This window comes from Lactuca virosa, chromosome 9 (assembly GCF_052849685.1).
Source record: "Lactuca virosa cultivar CGN04683 chromosome 9, Lactuca_virosa_CGN04683_v6, whole genome shotgun sequence".
In the NCBI taxonomy this organism is placed as follows: domain Eukaryota; kingdom Viridiplantae; phylum Streptophyta; class Magnoliopsida; order Asterales; family Asteraceae; genus Lactuca; species Lactuca virosa.
In genome coordinates this window covers 251,424,003-251,443,440 of record NC_136434.1, presented here as the reverse complement: position 1 = coordinate 251,443,440, position 19,438 = coordinate 251,424,003, and the positions used below count along the sequence as shown (strand labels likewise).

At 37.8% G+C, this 19,438-nt stretch overlaps 1 protein-coding gene across 1 annotated transcript; it reads right to left on the bottom strand.

Annotated features, from left to right (window-relative positions):
* Positions 1–783: 783 nt before the first annotated feature.
* LOC145140468 (uncharacterized) lies at positions 784–1,266 on the bottom strand. Its single transcript, XM_079073949.1, has one exon. The coding sequence runs from the start codon at positions 1,264–1,266 to the stop codon at positions 784–786; it is 483 nt and encodes a 160-aa protein (XP_078930075.1).
* Between the last annotated feature and the right edge of the window lie 18,172 nt (positions 1,267–19,438).

Below are 19,438 nucleotides of genomic sequence, written 5' to 3'. Positions count from 1 at the left end.
TGAAAACTCTTATAAATAGTCCAAAAACTCGAGATTTTGGTTAAGTCTCAAGAGTTTGGATTATATCTCACAAATCACGTTTGGAATCAAGAACTAGTGTGTTACCAAGTATAAGTCACGAAATTTTTATAACAACAACTATAAGGAATTGCTTTAATATTTGCTTAAACAAGTTGTTGGACAAAATATTTTGAAAATGATTAAAGTATGGAAATAATAATATTTTGGATCATTTTTGGCCAAACATAAATACAAGGGTTATCTTGGAATATTATGTCATACTCAAGACTTTTTACCATACTAACGAACTATTTTTGAATATTTATAATTATTTAATATAAATAATTTTATCAAGAGGTGCGCACACAGGAGAGGGCCATAGAAGATACAGGTTGTTGAGATGGAGGTTCCAAGCGATAGAGACCATGGTCAACGTGACCCTTGAGAATTGGAGTGCCCTGAAATGTCTTAACCACACAATGATTAGGCCAAAATTCCATGAATACATTGTTATCTTGATAATGAAGAAGAACCAAAATGAGTAATATGGAGTTGTTTACCATTACCAACTTGCAGCTTGTCATCCCCGATATATCAATCTGTGATTTGTAGTTTGTGGAAATCCGGGGTAACATGGTCCGTAGCACATGTGTCAAAATACCAGGAGGGGTCCACAACTGTTGACGGACTGTGATATTGAGCAAGATTATCTTGACGGGATTCATTGGATCTTGGTTGGTCTCGAGGTGGTGGACGCCTGGAGGGGTAATCAGTTTGATTGCCTCATTGCCAACAATTTATGGCTTCATGTCCAGGCTTATTACAGAGTTGGCAATGGGGACGGCGCCGACGATTATCAGAAGGCCTGGAACTGTTTCCTGAGAACGAAGAAGGGGAGCGATTTGGGGGATGAGTACGTGAGACGTGGTGTGCTGCTGGAACAGTTGGAGGAGGGGCGGGAATGGTTGGTGGCGGTAATTGAGTGGCAGCCTGTTTGGCAAGGTCATGGTCAATTCTAGCTTCTTCTTGTAGAAGTAAACCCACAAGATCGTCCACAGTGGTGGTTTCAGAGTGCATAAGAAAGGCAGAGGCAAAAGAACTGTAAGAAGAGTCGAGACCATGAAGAATATACCCGATAAGATCATCATCACTGACAGGGGTAAGGTTGGTAGCCAATGAATCTGCGAGTTGTCGCTTGCGGTCTAGATAATCAATCATAGATAAGGACCCTTTGGAAAGGGTTTGCAATTGAACTTGCAGGGCCATTTTTTGATCCCTAGTCTGTGCTCGGAAGGTGCGTTCAATTATTTTCCAGGCCTGGTATGAAGAATATGAGCGGGCAACAGTAGCAAGAGTACGATCGGTCAAGGTAGACTGCAACCATAAGAGAACATAGAGGTCCCTTTTTCACCAAGTAGTGTATGCAGGATTGGGGATTGGAGCAACATCGTCAATTAGGGCACCATCATCACCATCGGGAACGTTTTCAGCAACAGGGAGTGGGATAGTTGCAGGTGGGGGAACAGGATTGATGATGAATGAGTCTAGATCAAAGCACTCAAGGGCAGAAAGAATGGTGGTGCGCCACAAGGGGTACTTGTCCCTGTCTAATTTGACACTGATTGAGGGGATTTGGATATTGAGATTTGTGGAAGCGATGTGAGCAGCAACAAGAAGTTGAGGATTGGTGGCATCCATGGTGGTGATGCACTCAGAAAGACGATCAAAGAATAACGGAGAGAAAAAAAAATGTATCCTCAAAGCTCTGATACCATATTAGAGAGTACAAAGTGAATCATAAAGTATTTTCTGTATATTGATATTCTGAACATATACATTAATTTATACATGGAAAAGAGTAAACTGAAACCTAACTTAGCTCCTTATAATTAGGGAGTACATACACGTGACTAACTATGCTAAGGACTAGGTATAGATGGACCCAGTCAAGTTATATAGCCGTTATTAAAATTGATTGAAAAGGAAGATAAACCTGATTTGTATTTGATTTCGAAACAAGTATGATGTTCATGTTTGATAACGAATGGATATATGGTTATTTTGATTTCGAAGAGTAAGCTTGTGGTTGAAGTCGGTGTCGATGGCTAAAACTGAAATTGAAGCGACCTATGTCTTCTGTTCTTGGACTTGTTTTGAGAATGATAGAAGGTTGTCGAAATTTGGTTTGTGTGCTTGTTGATTTGAAAATATGAGTCGAAATCTGATGTTAGATGTTATGGGAGTCGAACGAATGTTTGATGAATCAAACGCGACAAAATCGATTTGTAGTTGACTTTTTGAACTCAAAATTAGTTTGATTGATTTCGTTCTTGCACATCTGATATCAAATTAGAGTCGATTTCAACGGGTTGAGGGTCGAAATCAATTGGAGATGGAGTTATAAGGGCGAATGATTTTGATTTCACTGTGTATTGAGAACTGATAACGAAGTGAGGTGGATGTGAATTCGTTTGACTGGTGATTTGTTCGCATCTGGTAAATCGGGGGAGTCGACAGCCTTGTTAACGATTTTTTTTAAAACGAAAAATCAAAGGGATGTGCTTTGTTACTTGAATCACGAATTGCTCACTTGTTTAGTATGTTGGCTGGATTTCAATTTTGAATGATGAGTGATAATCGAAGGTTTGGTAGCTATTGGAAGTTTGTTGATTGATAGCGACTGAGAAGTAAAATCGATCTGGCTCTAATTTTGAAGGTTTGGATTATAATAGACTGGGAAGGTTTGGAAGGTTTGAAGATTTTGAAATCGACTTGTTGATGTCGAAGATTTTTTTATCAAGTGTCTTACTTTCGAAAGTGTGATAACGAGTTGCTAATGGACGGAAAGCTCAATAATCTAAAATTTTGGAGATTGAAGTTTGGAAGGTTTTTTTTTCAAAGTGTCGACATTTGCAACTGAGTCACAGATTACGGAATTAGAGAAGAAGATATAAAAATTTTCGAAATTAGTCACTCAAGTTTGACAACTTTTACCTAATTTTCGAAAGTTTGGATGAAATAAGATAGAAGTTTCGCATTTGGTCCCTGCTGTTACGAAAGTATGACACATATTACCCACTTTCGAAATTTGGATGATTTTCGAAAGTTTGAAGCAAAGTGGAAGCAGTTTCGAAAGTTGCACCTATACTTTCGAAAGTTTGGCAGTTTTTGCCCAATTTAGAAAAGTGGACTAATTTTCTGAGAAATTGAAGAATGTTCATTTTTGCCCCCTGTAGTTTGTGCGAATTTATACTTTCTACCCAGTTTCGCAAATGGGCGAGAGTTTCACATATTTGGCTGTTTTTGGAGCAACGGGTCCCTGCAGAATTCAAAAAGTGACAGTTTTTACCCGGTTTTTGGAAAATCTTGCAAATTTCACCCAAAAAGTCAAAAATTTTCACAAATTGGAAATTTTTTGAGGTTTTTTTGTGATTGTTTTTCCGTGCAAGATTTTTGGTGTTTCATTTTTGGTACACATCAAGGGGGAGTATTGTGAAGTTTATTCCTCGGGCGCTTCTCATCCTTAATGGGTTTTATAATCATTTTTTGATTATAAAAAGGGGGAGAATGATGGGTATTCGAAGCGAATTTTTCGGGTATTCTTTGCGGATTTGAAGACCGGTGTTACTTCGAGGGGGAGTTTGGTCTTGATCGTGCGAGCTCGTTGGATATTGAAGCCGGACATCCAATCCTAACTTTGAGGGGGAGAATGTTAGGGTGCAAAGTCACTCTTGGATGTATTTGTGCTTTACTCCTTAGTATGTGTAAATGAGTTGTCTTTCCTATAAATAGGAAGTGAGTGACACTCATATTTAAAGGATGATTATTTTGGAGTGTTAGACTAGAGATAGAAATTTGTACAAACCCATTTGTATATCCTTTCTAAATCTAATATGAGCTTACACAGATTTATTTACTCCTTGTATTCTTGAGTTTACATGATGATTCACTAGATCTTTTCTTATTCCGCACATGCCATCATAATCAACACCACTACAGAACCTGCTGAATCAACTCAGTAGTCTTAAGTACCACCTTAGTACTCCCTATGACCGACCTCACTCCAACATATTGGGGTCCTGCACTTCCTCCTGTAGAGCATCTCAAAAGGAGGTTGATCAATGCTGACATGATAACTGTTGTTATACAGAAACTCTGCCAAAGGGAGATACGTATCGCAACTCCCACCGAAATCCAATACACATGCCCGAAGCATATCCTCTAAGGTTTGGATAATCCGCTCACTTTATCCATCAGTCTGCAGGTGGAAAGCCATGCTGAAATGAAGACGAGTACCCAGCTCCTCGTGAAACCTCTTCAAAAACCTGGAAGTAAATCGGGCATCCCCGTCTGAAACCACTGAAAACGGCACCCCATGCCGTTCCACAACCTCCCTGATGTAGATGCCAACCAACTTCTCCGCAAAGGTATTCTCCTGAATCGGAATGAAATGCGTGCTCTTGGTCGATCGATCCACGATGACGCATATCGAATCCACTCCATGCATTGTCCGAGGCAACTTCGTGATGAAATCCATAGTAATCTCTTTCCATTTCAAATTGGGAATGTCTAAGCGCTGCATATTTCCATGAGGTCGCTAATGCTCTTCCTTTACTTTCCTGCAAGTCAAGCACCTCTCCACATACCAGGCTGCATCTCGCTTCATACATGGCCACCAATAATCATGTCGGAGATCTCTATAAATCTTTGTTGCTCCGGGATGAATAGAGAACCTCGACTTGTGTGCCTCCTCCATCAATACCTGGCGCACACTGCCCAAATATGGAACCAACACCCTCCGATGAAGGGTCAATAACCCCCGACTATCATAATCGAAGGAAGCCACCTAGCCCAATATGCGCTCACTCTTCCGGTGCTCTTCCTTCCTAGCCTCAACCCGAGCCTCTTGAATCTGCTCCAAGAGTGGAGTAATCACTGTCATACTCAAACACATATCTTTGATCAGAACTGTGACCGCCTTCCAGATGAGAGCATCAGCTATCACATTGACCTTCCATGGATGGTAAATGATCTCATAATCATAATCCTTCACCACATCCAACCACCTACGTTGCCTCATGTTCAGATTCGGCTGATCCATCAAATACCTCAGTCTCTTGTGATCCATGTAGATAGTACAACAAACCCCATAGAGGTAGTGTCACCAAATATTGAGGGCAAACACCACAATCCCAGGATAATTTGCCTCATGAAGCTTTAGCTGCCTTGCAGCGTAATCAATAACGTGACCCCAATGGCATCAAAACTAACACATCACAATAAACCACATAATCCTCAACACCCTCTGGCATGGTTAGGATTGGCGCCTCACACAATTTCTGCCTCAAGGTCTCAAAAGCTTCTTGCAACTTAGGCCCCCATCGAAACATGAGGATCTTCTTCGTCAGCCGGGTCAAAGGAACCGCTATCTTGAAGAAATCCTGAATGAATCTCTGATAGTAACCTGCCAAACCAAGGAAACTCTAAATCTCAAATGGAGACTATGGAACTTCCCATCTCATCACCGCCTCGACCTTGGCCGGATCAACCAAAATACCATTCTGGTTGACAAGGTGCCCCAGAAACTGCACCTCGCGCAACCAGAACTCACACTTGGAGAACTTCGCATACAGTCTCTCCCTCCTTAAGGTCACTGATACCTCCCTCAGATGTTCCTCATGCAGCTCCTGGGTCTTAGAATATACCAGAATTTCATCGATAACACAATCACAGACCGATCCAACATGGGTCTGCATACGCGATTCATGAGATCCATGAATGCGATTGGAGCATTGGTGAGCCCGAGGGCATCACCACGAAATCGTATTGACCATAACTAGTCCTAAAGGTCGTCTTCTGTGTATCATATTCTTTGACCCTCATCTGATGATAACGCAAACGCATATCAATAGTGGAAAACCAAGATGCACCCTGAAGCTGGTCATATAAATCGTCAATCCTCAGGAGTGGATAATGGTTCTTCACCGTTAGCTTATTCAGCTCCAATTATCGATACACATCTGATGCGACCCATCCTTTTTATTCACAAACAAGATCGGTGCTCCCCATGGCGAACTACTCAGCCGAATAAATCCTTTGTCTAACAGCTCCTGCAACTGTGTAGACAACTCCTGCGTCTCTGGGGGAGCTAATTGATAAGGTGCTTTGGCTATCGGAGTCGCACCAGGAACCAAGTTAATCCAAAACTCTACCTGGCTCTCTGGAGGCACTCCAGGAAAATCATATGAGAACAGATCCTGATACTCCTAAACAATCGGAACATCGACCACAATCTCCTTACCCTTCTCCCGGGTATCCATAACATAGGCAACAAATCCAGAACAACCCTGCTAAAGATAACACTTGACCCTAGCTGCTGAACATAAAAACGGCCTACATTGAACACCCTCTCCCCGAATCACCAACTCTCCTCCACTTGGGGCCCATATACGCACCAACTGCTTCTCGCAATCAATCATTGCCCCATTGGGGCTCAACCAATCCATCCCCACTATAACCTTGCTCTCACGTAGGGGAATAGGAACCAAATCGATCAGATACCGATCACTGAACAACTCTAGGACACAACCCTAATGAACCCTAGATACTCGCAGAGGATAATCGTCAGCAATCTCAACCTCTAGTGGATAATCCAGCTCCCCCGGAGCATGACAAACCTCTTACTGAGGGCAAAAGATACAAAAGATCGGGTAGCCCCCGAATCAAACAATACCAAAGCAGAGATACCGTTCACATGGAACGATCCTAAAACAAAACAAACAGTATAATCAGAAAATCAACATAAATAAAGAGATAAGGAGAAGATACATACCCGTCACCACATCTGGTGCTACACGAGCCTCCTCGGCTGTCAGCTGGAAGGCCCTGCTCCTCACAACAGGCGCCTCTGCCTTACCCTGCCGGCCATCTATAATCCGAAAGGTCACCAGAGCGGGTGCTGCAACTGGTCCCACTACTGCTAAACTCGGGCAATTAGCCTTCTTATGTCCCCTCTGATTATAGTGAAAGCAAATCAGATCCTATACCTGGGTGGTGGTGTTGCAGTGCAATCCCTGCTGAAATGACCCGTCTTTCCGCATTTGAAGCAGCCAGAACCACCCACCGCACACGCCCCGTCGTACGTCTTTCCGCACTTACCACAACGACCCTGACCCTGCTGGCCCCTCGACCGCGAGTCAAAAACATTGGGCCTCTTGCCCGAACCCTCTAAACTCTGAACCTGATCCGACTTCCCCTTCCTCTCCATCTCCAAGTCAATCTTCCTCTCTCTGGCTCGCGCTATCATATCCTCTTGTGTCCTACAACTGGATTGGATCACAAACTGTCATATATCTCTCCTCAACATCTCGTGGTACCTCGCCTTCTTATGGGTTTTATACATTACAAAACAAATTTAAATCCTTAAGTGTGCATGCAACCTAAAACAAAAGATCTATGTTTTCTCTATTGAACCTATGACTATGAACATCAAATAAGAACCCTAAGGAACTCTAGGTATTATTGAAATCTAGAAAGAAAGAAGAAAAACATACCTTTTGATCCTTTGGAAACAAGCACCACAATTGGCGTGCCTCTAGTGGTTCACACCCAAACTAGTAATGAAGATGATAAGGAGAGAGGGGAGTGGTAATTTTCGGTTTCTATTGGAATAGGAGCGGCCAAAATTTTCAAGGCTTAAGGGCCTTTATATAGTGCAAGTAGGAAACCCTAGATAAGCCCCAAACCAATAAAATAACATTATCTTATTCTTGGTAATCATCTAGCTTCTGAATTATGCTCCAAGGATAATTCTAGAGCCCCAAAAGACTCCCCAAAACCGTCCACCTCTATGGTGGAAGGTTTTGGAGCCTTTTGCTCAACTATTTAATAATTTCACTTTTAGTCCCTACACTTTTAATTAATTCTATTAATCCCAAATTAATTCCAATTAATTTCTGATTAATTATTAATCAAATATTACAATTTCTAATTAATATATTATTCACATAATATATTAATAAATTATTTATTTTGAATTTATTAGTCAAATAATAAATCAACCTCTCTTTCCAAAAATCATCTTGTCCAATTGCTAGGTTTTGAGGACAACCCAAAAGGACTGTGCTGCTATCAATTCAAGTTTATACCAATTATATTTATGGGCTTAGAAGCCTAATCCAACAGTCTCCCATTTTGATAAGTCTAATAACTATAATTGCCAGTATAACTTCTAAACTGATCAACAAATTGTAGCTTCCAAAAGCTGTTGTCGAACTCTGCCCCAGTCAATTATGTATCCTAAGATAAGTGATCATATAAGCCTCCATTCTGCAAGATTTCATTTGGATATCACACATGGAACATAATCAATCTCATTGTCCAATACTTTATTTCCCGATTTTCTGATTTGTAATGACATTGAACTTCTAATCGAACACATCAATTAGGTCCTGGTCGGGCCCGACACTATAAGTCAACACCAAATCACCGAGAAGCCCAAAGATATCGCTTTTACCGTTAAGGCAAAAGGAACGAATAAACTTCGACTTATATTCTTACACCATTTACTCATCAAATCATGCACAAAAATACGTTTTATAACATCAAGTCACTGATGCGTTTACATATCATCAATGTACAACTGACTTGTAAACTACAACTCATATATCTCCGTTTCAAGATTATAAGATATTATCGTCTCAGAATTACTCGTAATACATTCCATGAAGTAATTATCTTAGCGTGGGTTAATCCAATACTTAAATCTCCATTTCAAAGTACTCATGAATATTGAAGCAATATTATTGTTATGTCTAAAACCTTTTAGACAATCTACAATCTAATTCAAGACAATCTTAATTCACTACTTACTTCCAAATGTACGAACGACTGTGGAATTTGAATAATCGAATTATTCGGGAAGTAAAACATGCAAAACGAAACACAATAATAAACAATTGGCAAAAGATAGTAAACAAACTTATAAATAATTCTCTATTATTTAATCACCAAAAGTCAATTACATTTACTTTGTTACAAGTTTAAAACTAACTATCTAACTACTAAAACTTATATCATCTCTCAGACCAATGCTCCTAGCATGTTGAACGTGCTCGACCATACTCAGACCCTTTGTGAGGGGATCTGCAGGATTCTTTTCAGATGACACCCTCTTTACAACGAGGTGACCTTCTTCTACTCTATGTATGATGAAATGATATTTTCTGTCAATATGTCTTGATCTGCCATTATCTATTGGTTCCTTTGTCAAGGCGGTTCCTTTGTCAAGGCAACCGCTCCTTCGTTATCACAGAAAATTTCCATTGGCTCCTTAATGGTTGGAACAACTCCAAGGTCTCCGATGAAGTTCTTCAACCAAAATCGCATCAGTTGATGCTTCGCTCGCTGCTATGTACTCTGATTAACAGGTAGAATCAACCACCATATCTTGTTTGGAACTTTTCCAGGTTACCGCTTCTCCATTTAAGGTAAAAACCCAACCAAATTAAGAATGGAAGTTGTCTCTATTTATTTCAAAATTGGCGTCACTATACCTAGTTACTCTCAATGTATAACTGCCTCCAAGTACGAGTACCTAGTCCTTTGTCCTTCGCAGATACTTGAGAATATTCTTAACTACTATCAAATGAGCTCTACCTAAGTTTCCCTGAGAACGACTGACCATGCACAAAACAAAGGCCACATCAGGGCGAGTCAATGTCATAACATACGTGATAGATCCAATGGCAGAAGCATATGGAACTCTACTCATTTCTGCATTGGTACTCGGGCTCTGAGTCTTACTCAGTTTGGTATTACTCTCTATAGGCAGTTCTCATTTCTTGGAATTTTCAATACTAAAATGTTTAAGTACCTTTTCCAAGTATATACCTTGACTATGTCCAATTAGCTTTTTACTCTTGTCTCTCAGAATTCTTATCCCCAGAATATAAGCAGCCTCTCCCAGATCCTTCATAGTGAAACACTTTCCAAGCCAAGAATTAACCTCGTGCAAAGTTGGAATGTTGTTTCCTATAAGAAGTATGTCATCAACATACAATACAAGGAAGGTGACTATACCCCCATTAGCTTTGGCATATATACATGAATCATCTTCACTTCTAGAGAAGCCAAAATCTTTGACCTTCTCGTCAAAACAAAGATTCCATCTACGAGAAGCTTGGTTCAATCCATAGATTGATTTCTCAAGCCTAAACACTCTATTAGGAAACTTTGCATCAACAAAACCCTCTGGCTGACTCATGTAAACATCCTCAGCTAACTTCCAATTAAGGAAAGCAGTTTTGACATCCATCTACCAAATTTCATAGTCATGAAATGGAGCTATGGCGAGCATTATCCTAATAGATTTTATATTAGCCACTGGTGAGAAGGTATCATCATAGTCAACCCCTGAGGCTTGAGTAAAGCCCTTCGCAACCAGTCGAGCCTTGAAAGCGTGTACCTTTCCATCCATGTCGGTCTTCTTCTGGTAGATCCATTTCCATCCAAATGTCTTACGACCCGGTACATTATCAACTAAATTCCAAACTTGGTTGTCATACATGAACTTGATCTCGCAGTCCATTACCTCTTTCCATTTGGCTACCTCAGGGCCATCCATTTCTTCCTTGTAGTTAGCTGGTTCATCCAAATTTACTAGTGTACTATCACTGATAAACGTATCGCCTTCTGCAGTAATATGGAAACCATAGAACTCAGGTTGCATTCTAACTCTAGTGGAACGCTTAATAGGTAACGACTCGTCAACTGGTTCAACTAGAATCTCTTCCTCAGGATGAGCCCTAGCATCTTCAGAAGTTCCTTCATTGGTTGACTCTTGAATCTCTTCTAGATCAATGGTACTCCCACTGTCCTCTTTGCATATGATTTCTCTCTCTGGAAAGACTCCCCTTCGTGCTACAAAGACTACATTCTCACTAGGACTATAGAACAAATATCCAAAGGACGTGTGTGGGTAGCCAATGAAAATACATCTCTCACTTCGAGGTTCAAACATGTCATGAGTCTTTCGTCTAGAGAAAGCTTCACAACCCCAAACCTTGATATGTGCTAACGAGGGAACCTTCCCTGTCCAAATCCCGTGAGGTGTTTTGTAAAACTTCTTAGTTGGGACAAGATTAATAATGTGGGCGGCATTCTCTAAGGCATACCCCCAGAATGAAATTAGAAGAGAAGCTCAAATCATCATGGAACGAACCATATCCAAGAAGGTTCGATTGTGCCTCTCAGCCACACCATTAAGTTGTGGTGTCCTAGGAGGTGTCAATTGTGAAACTATTCCACATTCCTTGAGATAGTCGTGGAACTCGATCCTAAGATACTTACCGCCTCTATCGGATCTCAACATCTTTATCTTCCTGCCCAATTGATTTTTGACTTCATGTTTGAACACTTTGAACTTTCCTAAGGTTTCTAACTTATGCTTGATTAAGTAGATATAACCATATCTATTATAATCATCCGTAAAAGTCACATAGAATCGATAAGCATCCCTTGTGAAGGACCTTCACCTCTTTCACAAGATCCAGTGAAAGGTGATTTTGTCATCTTACCTAAAAGACAAGATTACATTCATCATCTGACCTTAGGTCAAATGATTCCAACACTCCATCCTTTTGGAGTTGGGCAATGCATTTCTTGTTAATCTGTCCAAGACGACAATGTCAAAAGCACACTTTGTCTATACCATTAGACGAATCAATTTGAAATACACTATTGCCTAAATTGTCTACACACATCACGGTTTCATACACACCATCACAAGGTAAGCTTAAAAAAATACATTTCTATAAGAAGTAATAAAACCATTCTCATCATCAAAAGAATATCTAAAACCTTGTTTAAACAATGCATGAAAGGAAATAATGTTTTGTTTCATTTTTGACGAGTGGCAACAAGTTATTGAATGTATTCCTAACACATTACTAAACACTAAGACATAAACTCCAATCTTGATGACATGTGAAGATCTCCTATTTGATGGGTTTTGAGCATTCTAACACTCCTATGGTGTACATGCAACCCTATAAACCTTGGATCTATTTTTTCTCTATTATACATGCAAATATTAACTATTCCAAGGTTTCATCCTAACTAGCATATTATGAAGCACCTATACTACAAAGTTCTAGTTAGATGACATAACTTTTGATGTAGCTTGATGTCTTCAAGCTTTAAGAGCTTAGCCCCAATAGTGTGGAAGCCTCAAATGGAATCACAAATCACCAAAACACCTTGGAAGAACTTGAGAGAATATGTATGCACACTAAAATCGGCCCACTCTTATTTTCACACACTTGTGCCAATTTTGTGAGCCAAGGACCCCTTTATATATTATGGAAGATTAGGGTTACATCCATGTAAACCCTAATACCCATGACCTTTCATTTACATAGGATCCATGGGTTAAAAGCTCCATGGACCATCCATGAAAGCTTAGCCCAACCTAAATGAACTTGGCCCATTCCATATATATAAGAGTCCATATTTAATTAGTTCTTTTTGATCACTTAATTAATTCTAAATTAATTCTTGATCAATACTAATTAAATAATATGATTCCATATTAATATATTAGAACTTATAATATATTAATATAAATCATAAGTATACTATTCTCAAAAGACTATCCATATAAATTGTGCCGGTGAAGTGCAACCCAAATGGACCATGCCGGGTCGGGTCAAGTACATACCAAATATAGTTATGGACTTAGACATTAATCCAACAGTCTCCCACTTGGATAAGTCTAAAACTATTATTGAGTATGACTTCAAAACCTAACTGCCAATCGTAGCTCTTAAAGCCGTTGTCGAACTCTGACCTTGTGAATGACTTGTCCATTAGATAAGGGATCATATATTCCTCCATTCTAGATATCATATGGACTGAGACATGGATTATAATCATTCTCTCTGTACATTTGTTGTTTCCCGATTTTCGATTTATGATGACTGACTGATTGAACAAATCAAATCAGTCCTGGCTTGGCCAAGCACTCACATGTGTCATCGCTAAATCATCGAGGTGCCCACAGATATCGCTTTTATCCCGAAGGTAAAAGGAATGGATAAACTTCGACTCATATGGCTTGTTCTACTATTTGTTGAATCATACACAAAGGCACGTTTTATAACATCGAGTTACCAAATGCGTTTTCGTGCAATCAATGTATAACCAACTCATAGTAACAACTCATATCTCTAGGTTTGAAGAATATAAGATATTATCGTCTCATGATCACTCGTGATAAAATCCATGAAGTGATTCAAATGAGCGCGGGTTGAATCCAATACTCAGAACTTATGAGCACTCATGAGTGTTGTAGCACCACTTTGTCCACCAACTTGGACCTCTACAAACCAACCCATGACAGTCTTGATTCATATCTACTTCCAACATATGACCGACTGTGGATGGTTTGAATAACTTAATCATTCAGGAAGAGCGACTTAGTTATTCTGGAAGTCAAAACATGCAAAGTGAAACACAAGAATAAATGAATCAAATATGGTATCAAACCCTATGAATATAAATAAGCACTTTTATTTATCACCATACTGATTACGCATTATTCATTGTTTCGGTTTTATCAACTTTATACTTGAATTAAAAACACTAGTTGTCCCATGCTCCAAGCATGTACACTATGTTTTTCTTAAACAATAGCTTTGCCATACACCAAGTATGCACTCTATGTTTGTCTATGATCCTTACTTTGTGAAATAAACCAATTGAACATAATTTCAATGATTCTAATTTCACACTCCCAAATCCTTATCGAAAAATGTGAGAATTTCAAATTTCTATCATTTATCGAAATCTGTTTAGATTTTAAACTTATATGCACTGACCCTCCTGTAATGAATATGTACAAAGTCACAAAGACTTGTCAACAGTCATTATAAGGTATTCCAATGGAGATCAACTCCATGGAAACTAAGTCTCATATTCAAAGTACATTGCTTTGGACATGCTTCTTGCATTAAGTTTTCTAATCTTACACAGATAACTTCCACCTATGGAGACAACTCCCTATTCTCATTTTGACTATAACTTCTGAATAAGAGATGCCTCTTTTCAGAATATGTCAATATGGTCCTTCCAAAATTAGCACTATACTTCCAACTGTCCCTGAGCAACCAATCTTTGGTAAACCTCAGATTGTCCTCGACAATTGCTTAATCATTTTAGTCATATCCAATTCTAGACCTTTTCCCTTCTTAATGCCTCTGGGCATTTGGAAAAATTTAGAAATGACAAATATTATAGCACATGCAATCGATCCTGTACCCAAAGCAAATGGTACACGATTCATGATGTCTCACATAAAGACATGATTCTAGACTCCCACTATCCTCTTGACATATAAGACTATCTTGCCAAATATTCAAGAGATAGTGCGGATTCTTTATCAAGACAAACACTTCACACAATTGGCCTTAGTTGGTCTTTGTTTTATCCAAAACATCACAACTTACCAATTTCAAATGTACAAGAGTAGGACACTTTTACTCTTACATTTGACAAGTGTTTTAAACCTTTCTTTAAGATATGTCACTCAAGTTACAATCTTGGAGTATGACTCTAAGAATTGTTTTGGAACGAAGTATGACTCATCTTCTTGATCTAACCATTTCAACAATTCATGACTCCTCTTCTTAGTCATAAGAATGCACTAAGATGACCTTTAGACGACTAATTGTGATATGATTTCTAAATCATTAAGATGATCACAAACATGATACTAAAGTACTCTCCCATCTTTTCAGATTTGAGAAACTTTTATCTTTCTGCCTAATTTGATTCTTCCCATTCGTTCTGCCATACATTAAGACTTTTCCAATGTTTCATAATTATACTTAAACTTGTAAGTATAACCATATTTACTAAACTTTAGTAAATCAAATAGTCTTAACAAGCTTTGTGGTGGACATGACCAGTGCACAAGAATGTGTACTCGATCCCTTTAGTCCTTCACTTGACTCACACATCCATGTGAACAAGTAATTAGTCTTGATTTTCCAATGCTTGAAAGTTCTCATTCATCATACTATTCAACTTGCATGATTCCAAGTTTCGGTCCAATTGAAACTTGGGTGATGAGGAACTTTCCTGATTTGGTAAATTTAGACACTACCACAAATGAAAGAATCAAATTCATTTTCCAATATTGCTGTCAGTGGAATCATATAAGCAACAATTTTCCACAAATGCCATTGTAAGGATACTTCAAATAAATAAAATTAAACAATTTTCTTTTATTTTAAAACTTTGCGGAAAAACTTATCCTTACAATCCACATGGAAAATTGTTGTTATCTATTCCTTAGCAATATATCATAACTTCTTAAGCAACTGCTCAAAATTCTGATGCGATCGAAATCCACCTTCGCGATCAGAATCAGCATATACTTCCTTTAAGATTTCTCTCTATTCTTTGATTCTTAAAACATCAACATGTGACCCAGTCACATCATGTAATGAGGATCTCAGAATAGAACTTAACAGAGTTAGATAATGGGCTCTACCTGATGTAGAGTCAAACTTATTGACTTTAACATCCTTAGGTAAATTTGGCAGCTTTGCAATCAACGCCCCTTCCTTTTGGCAAAATAAACATATGGACCCTTTGGTAATGGGACTATCTCAGACTTAGCCTTTCTCTTTACCATTTGGTCAACCGGGTAGACTATGGCCAATCCCTTTCCATTGGGAAGAGAATGCTTTTTCTGGATTTCCAGTGTCACCATTGTCACTGTCCATAAATTTTTTGGGAAGTTGATCTTCTAATCAAATTTGCTTTACTATCGTTCCAAATCATTGCTGATTCAGCAGCACCAAGCAAATAGATATGATCATTAAGGTTCATGTCATAGTCTGTTTCATAGTAGTTGTCACACCCCGCTAAAGCGGAAACGCAAGGTATGACAACGACAAAGGTTTCATTGCAAAAGATAAAGATACATCACCATAGCAATATTAAAAAGTTTACAACCCATAGCTTAAACAAAACAAAGTACAAGTTTTCCAAAATGACATTGTTCAAAATATATAACTTCATAAAATAACTTCCACACGATGCAGCATGCTCTATGATGATGAATCTCTATATCCACTTACTAATTATTTCCTGAAAAAGCATGTAAAACGAGCGTCAACTATGAAAATAGTTGGTGAGTTCACAAGTATATAAAATCGTGCTTGAAATAAGGCTTTTCGTAATTACAAGTACATTGCTTTAATGATAAACCAAGTTGATTGCTATTAATGAATACAAGTTTATTGCTATAACGAGAAACGAGTTTGTATGTGTATGAGCAAACAATGAGTCTCAACCAAACCTATGACTGAAGCCCTATCGAGATCTATGCTTATTGTTCCATAGATGAATATGGTATCATGCACTCCAGCAATAGGGCGAGTGAGGAGTTGTCAATTCCTAATAGCGCTATCCATAATGACCATTGGCTCAAAGAGTTAATGGTTAGAGATAAGGGAAGGGCCTTAGTACGATAAGTTCTCATGTTCCGTGTTGCATAGACATACATAAAGAAGCATAGCAATACAATAGCAATCGTGTTTGATACAATTCAATTTAAATACAACATGCAAATAATAGTTTTTCTGGACATGCTTTTCCACCCCAAAACATAAAAACTTAAAATAGGGGAGTGCGTGAATACTCACAATGTTTCGAGTAGATACAAGTGGTGCCTTGGAATACACCAACGTCTTAATGCCGGGATCCTACGACATCAAACACACACTAGTGAGTTTCCATGTCGAAATCTAATGCTAATATACTAAACTCTACATATAGTGAAATGCCAATTTATGTTCTAATATTGGATTTTATATTAATTGGTTACACTTTTTCTGAAATGATGAAATTCTACAAGTCATGTGATAAATACAACTTTGGGATATTAATTTTCCAGATTTAGTAATATAAATTTAAGGGTGTTTCAACACATTTAAAGGTGTTTTAAATTCCTAAAAATGTAAGATATTATCAAATAGTTTCCAAAAATTGTCAAACCTTGTATTTTTCATTCTAAATACAATAGAGGTTTTCCAGAAAATTTTCCTTGAATTTTTGATATGGTTATCTATTTTCCAAATTTTTAAGCCTTCATAACAACATAAATTCACGAAAAATAGCATTCAAAGGATAAAAATTCTCAAACTTTTTATTTTACTGTTATTACACATTACTAAGCTGGGAAAAATATAAAAATGGATTTCCAAGTTGTTTAATTATATTTTACGATTTTTGAGCATTTATTCCAATAAAAATTGAAATAAATAGAAAACAGTTTCCAAAATTACCCAAACTTTTTATTTAACTGTTATTATACATAACTAGGCTTGGAAAAATATAAAAGATATTTTTCAGTGGGTATTTCTATTTTTCCTTGTTTTATCCCCTTAAATAACCATTAATTGAAGAATAAATAACAAACAGTTAAAATAAATTACCAAAAATTTTTGTAACATCATTTGCAGTGTAAGTAATCTGGGAAAAATACCAAAAGTGGTTTTCATATTGTATAGTCCGGTTTTGGGTATTTATGTGTATTTAAGTGTATTTAACTTTAGAAAATAGAAGAAAAATAGTTTACAGTAGAGAAAAATCATCAAAAGTTTTATGTAATCTCCTACTGTACAACATGATGTTCTGGTAAATTTTCATGAATTTTGGATAATCAGAACTATTTTTCCTATTTTTAGGCCATTATAATTACCAAAAATTGGGAAAAATAGTAAGGCATGATGAAAAATTCTGAAATTATTTTTCTGAGTCACCCACCACAGGTAAGGGCTGCGAAAAATGTTAGATAGAATTTTCACACTCTCTAAAGTGGTTTTGTGATTTATTATACCCAAACAAAAAGAAAATCGGAAATCATACCAAACAGCAACAACAATCGATGAAATTTAGTGAGGGGTCATTATTCACCATAGGGGTCATCCATGAATTTATTCCGGATTTATAGACCTCTGGAAGTATTTTATGTGATTTATGCCCTTGTTTTCTTGCAATAATTTTAATAAATCAAAGAAATGATAAAAGCTCTTGAAATTTTCCAGATTATCACATGCATGTGAGGGCTTTCAAAAGGAAAAATGTTCAAATTTTATTCAGAAGGGTAATAGGGGTATTGAACCCAAACAAGTTAAGAAATGTTGCATATAATGGTGCATGAGATGTAAATGTGGCTGAAGTTCATGAATTTGAGTAGCCCATTCAGTGGGGTTTTAAGCCACGAACTTTTAGTCATCATTCACTGGATATGTTAAGTTTCTAAATTATTTTTCCCCAGATTTATGGTTGAGTTTAAGGTCATTGATCACGCAAAGCAAAAATGGTGATCACAGAAAAAGAGCTGTTTGCGCAACCATTTTGTAAAAATTGCCAAAAATCCGACATTTAATATTTTACAGTGAGACCAGTTGGGTTTGAAAGTTAACTCGTGGAACTATCCAATACAAAAAGAATATCAGGATTTGGTTAAGAAATGACTGAGTTATGGCCGTTCAAAGCTGAACAATGTAATCTGGCAGATTGCATGTTTGCTTTGAGTGCATTCTTAGGGCATTTTGACAAGAACAACATGCATGCTTCGGTTAAGGTCCGATTTCTAGCACATGCATGGAGTGAATGAGCATCCAAGATGTACTAGAAATGGTTTAAATGCTTTTGGTCATGCAAGAACACAAAAGAAATGGAGAAGAAGATGTAATACTCGGTTTTGAAGTCACATGAACACATGTGCATCTTTTTCACTCCTTGCATGGGTTTGATCCCGGATTTTCACCATCTCAAACACATACATTGTGTTATGGTGAGAATCTACAAACCACAAGGGAAAAGTAAGGATTTCTAGCCATGGAAGGGCATAGAATCCGAAGAGTAGAGAAAACTATGAAGAAGAGGAAGTAAAATCATGAAACCATGAGGGAGGATTGTGTTGTTTACCTTGGTTTTGATCTTGAGAGAAGCAAGAACACTTCAAGACCTTCTCAATTTCGAAATTATGGCAGAGAATGGAGGATTTCCTGGAGGTGTAGGAGAGGTTTTTGAGGTGGGGAATCTTCTTGGAGAAGGAGTGAGAGAGAGAGTGTGTATGGGAAGTTGAAGTGTAAGAGAAGAATAAAATGATTAAGAATTTTTGGGGAAAAATGGAGCATGAGGGAGAGGGTGGCAGATTTTATGAGTGTAAGAGAGGCCCTCTCTCTCCTAATTCAAACTAAATAAATTTCCCTTCAATTTTTATAAAACCCAAATTTTTATAAAAATGCCTCTTTATGTAATTCATGATTTATTTAAGAATCTTTGTTTTTAGCTCATAAAATATGATTTATGTTTGATAATTAAATCTTTATATCTTTGATTATATCCTTATGACTTA

Bases quoted from the DNA above. Each gene is read 5' to 3' on its own strand.
- LOC145140468 (XM_079073949.1), bottom strand. From the start codon at position 1,266: ATGGCCCTGCAAGTTCAATTGCAAACCCTTTCCAAAGGGTCCTTATCT.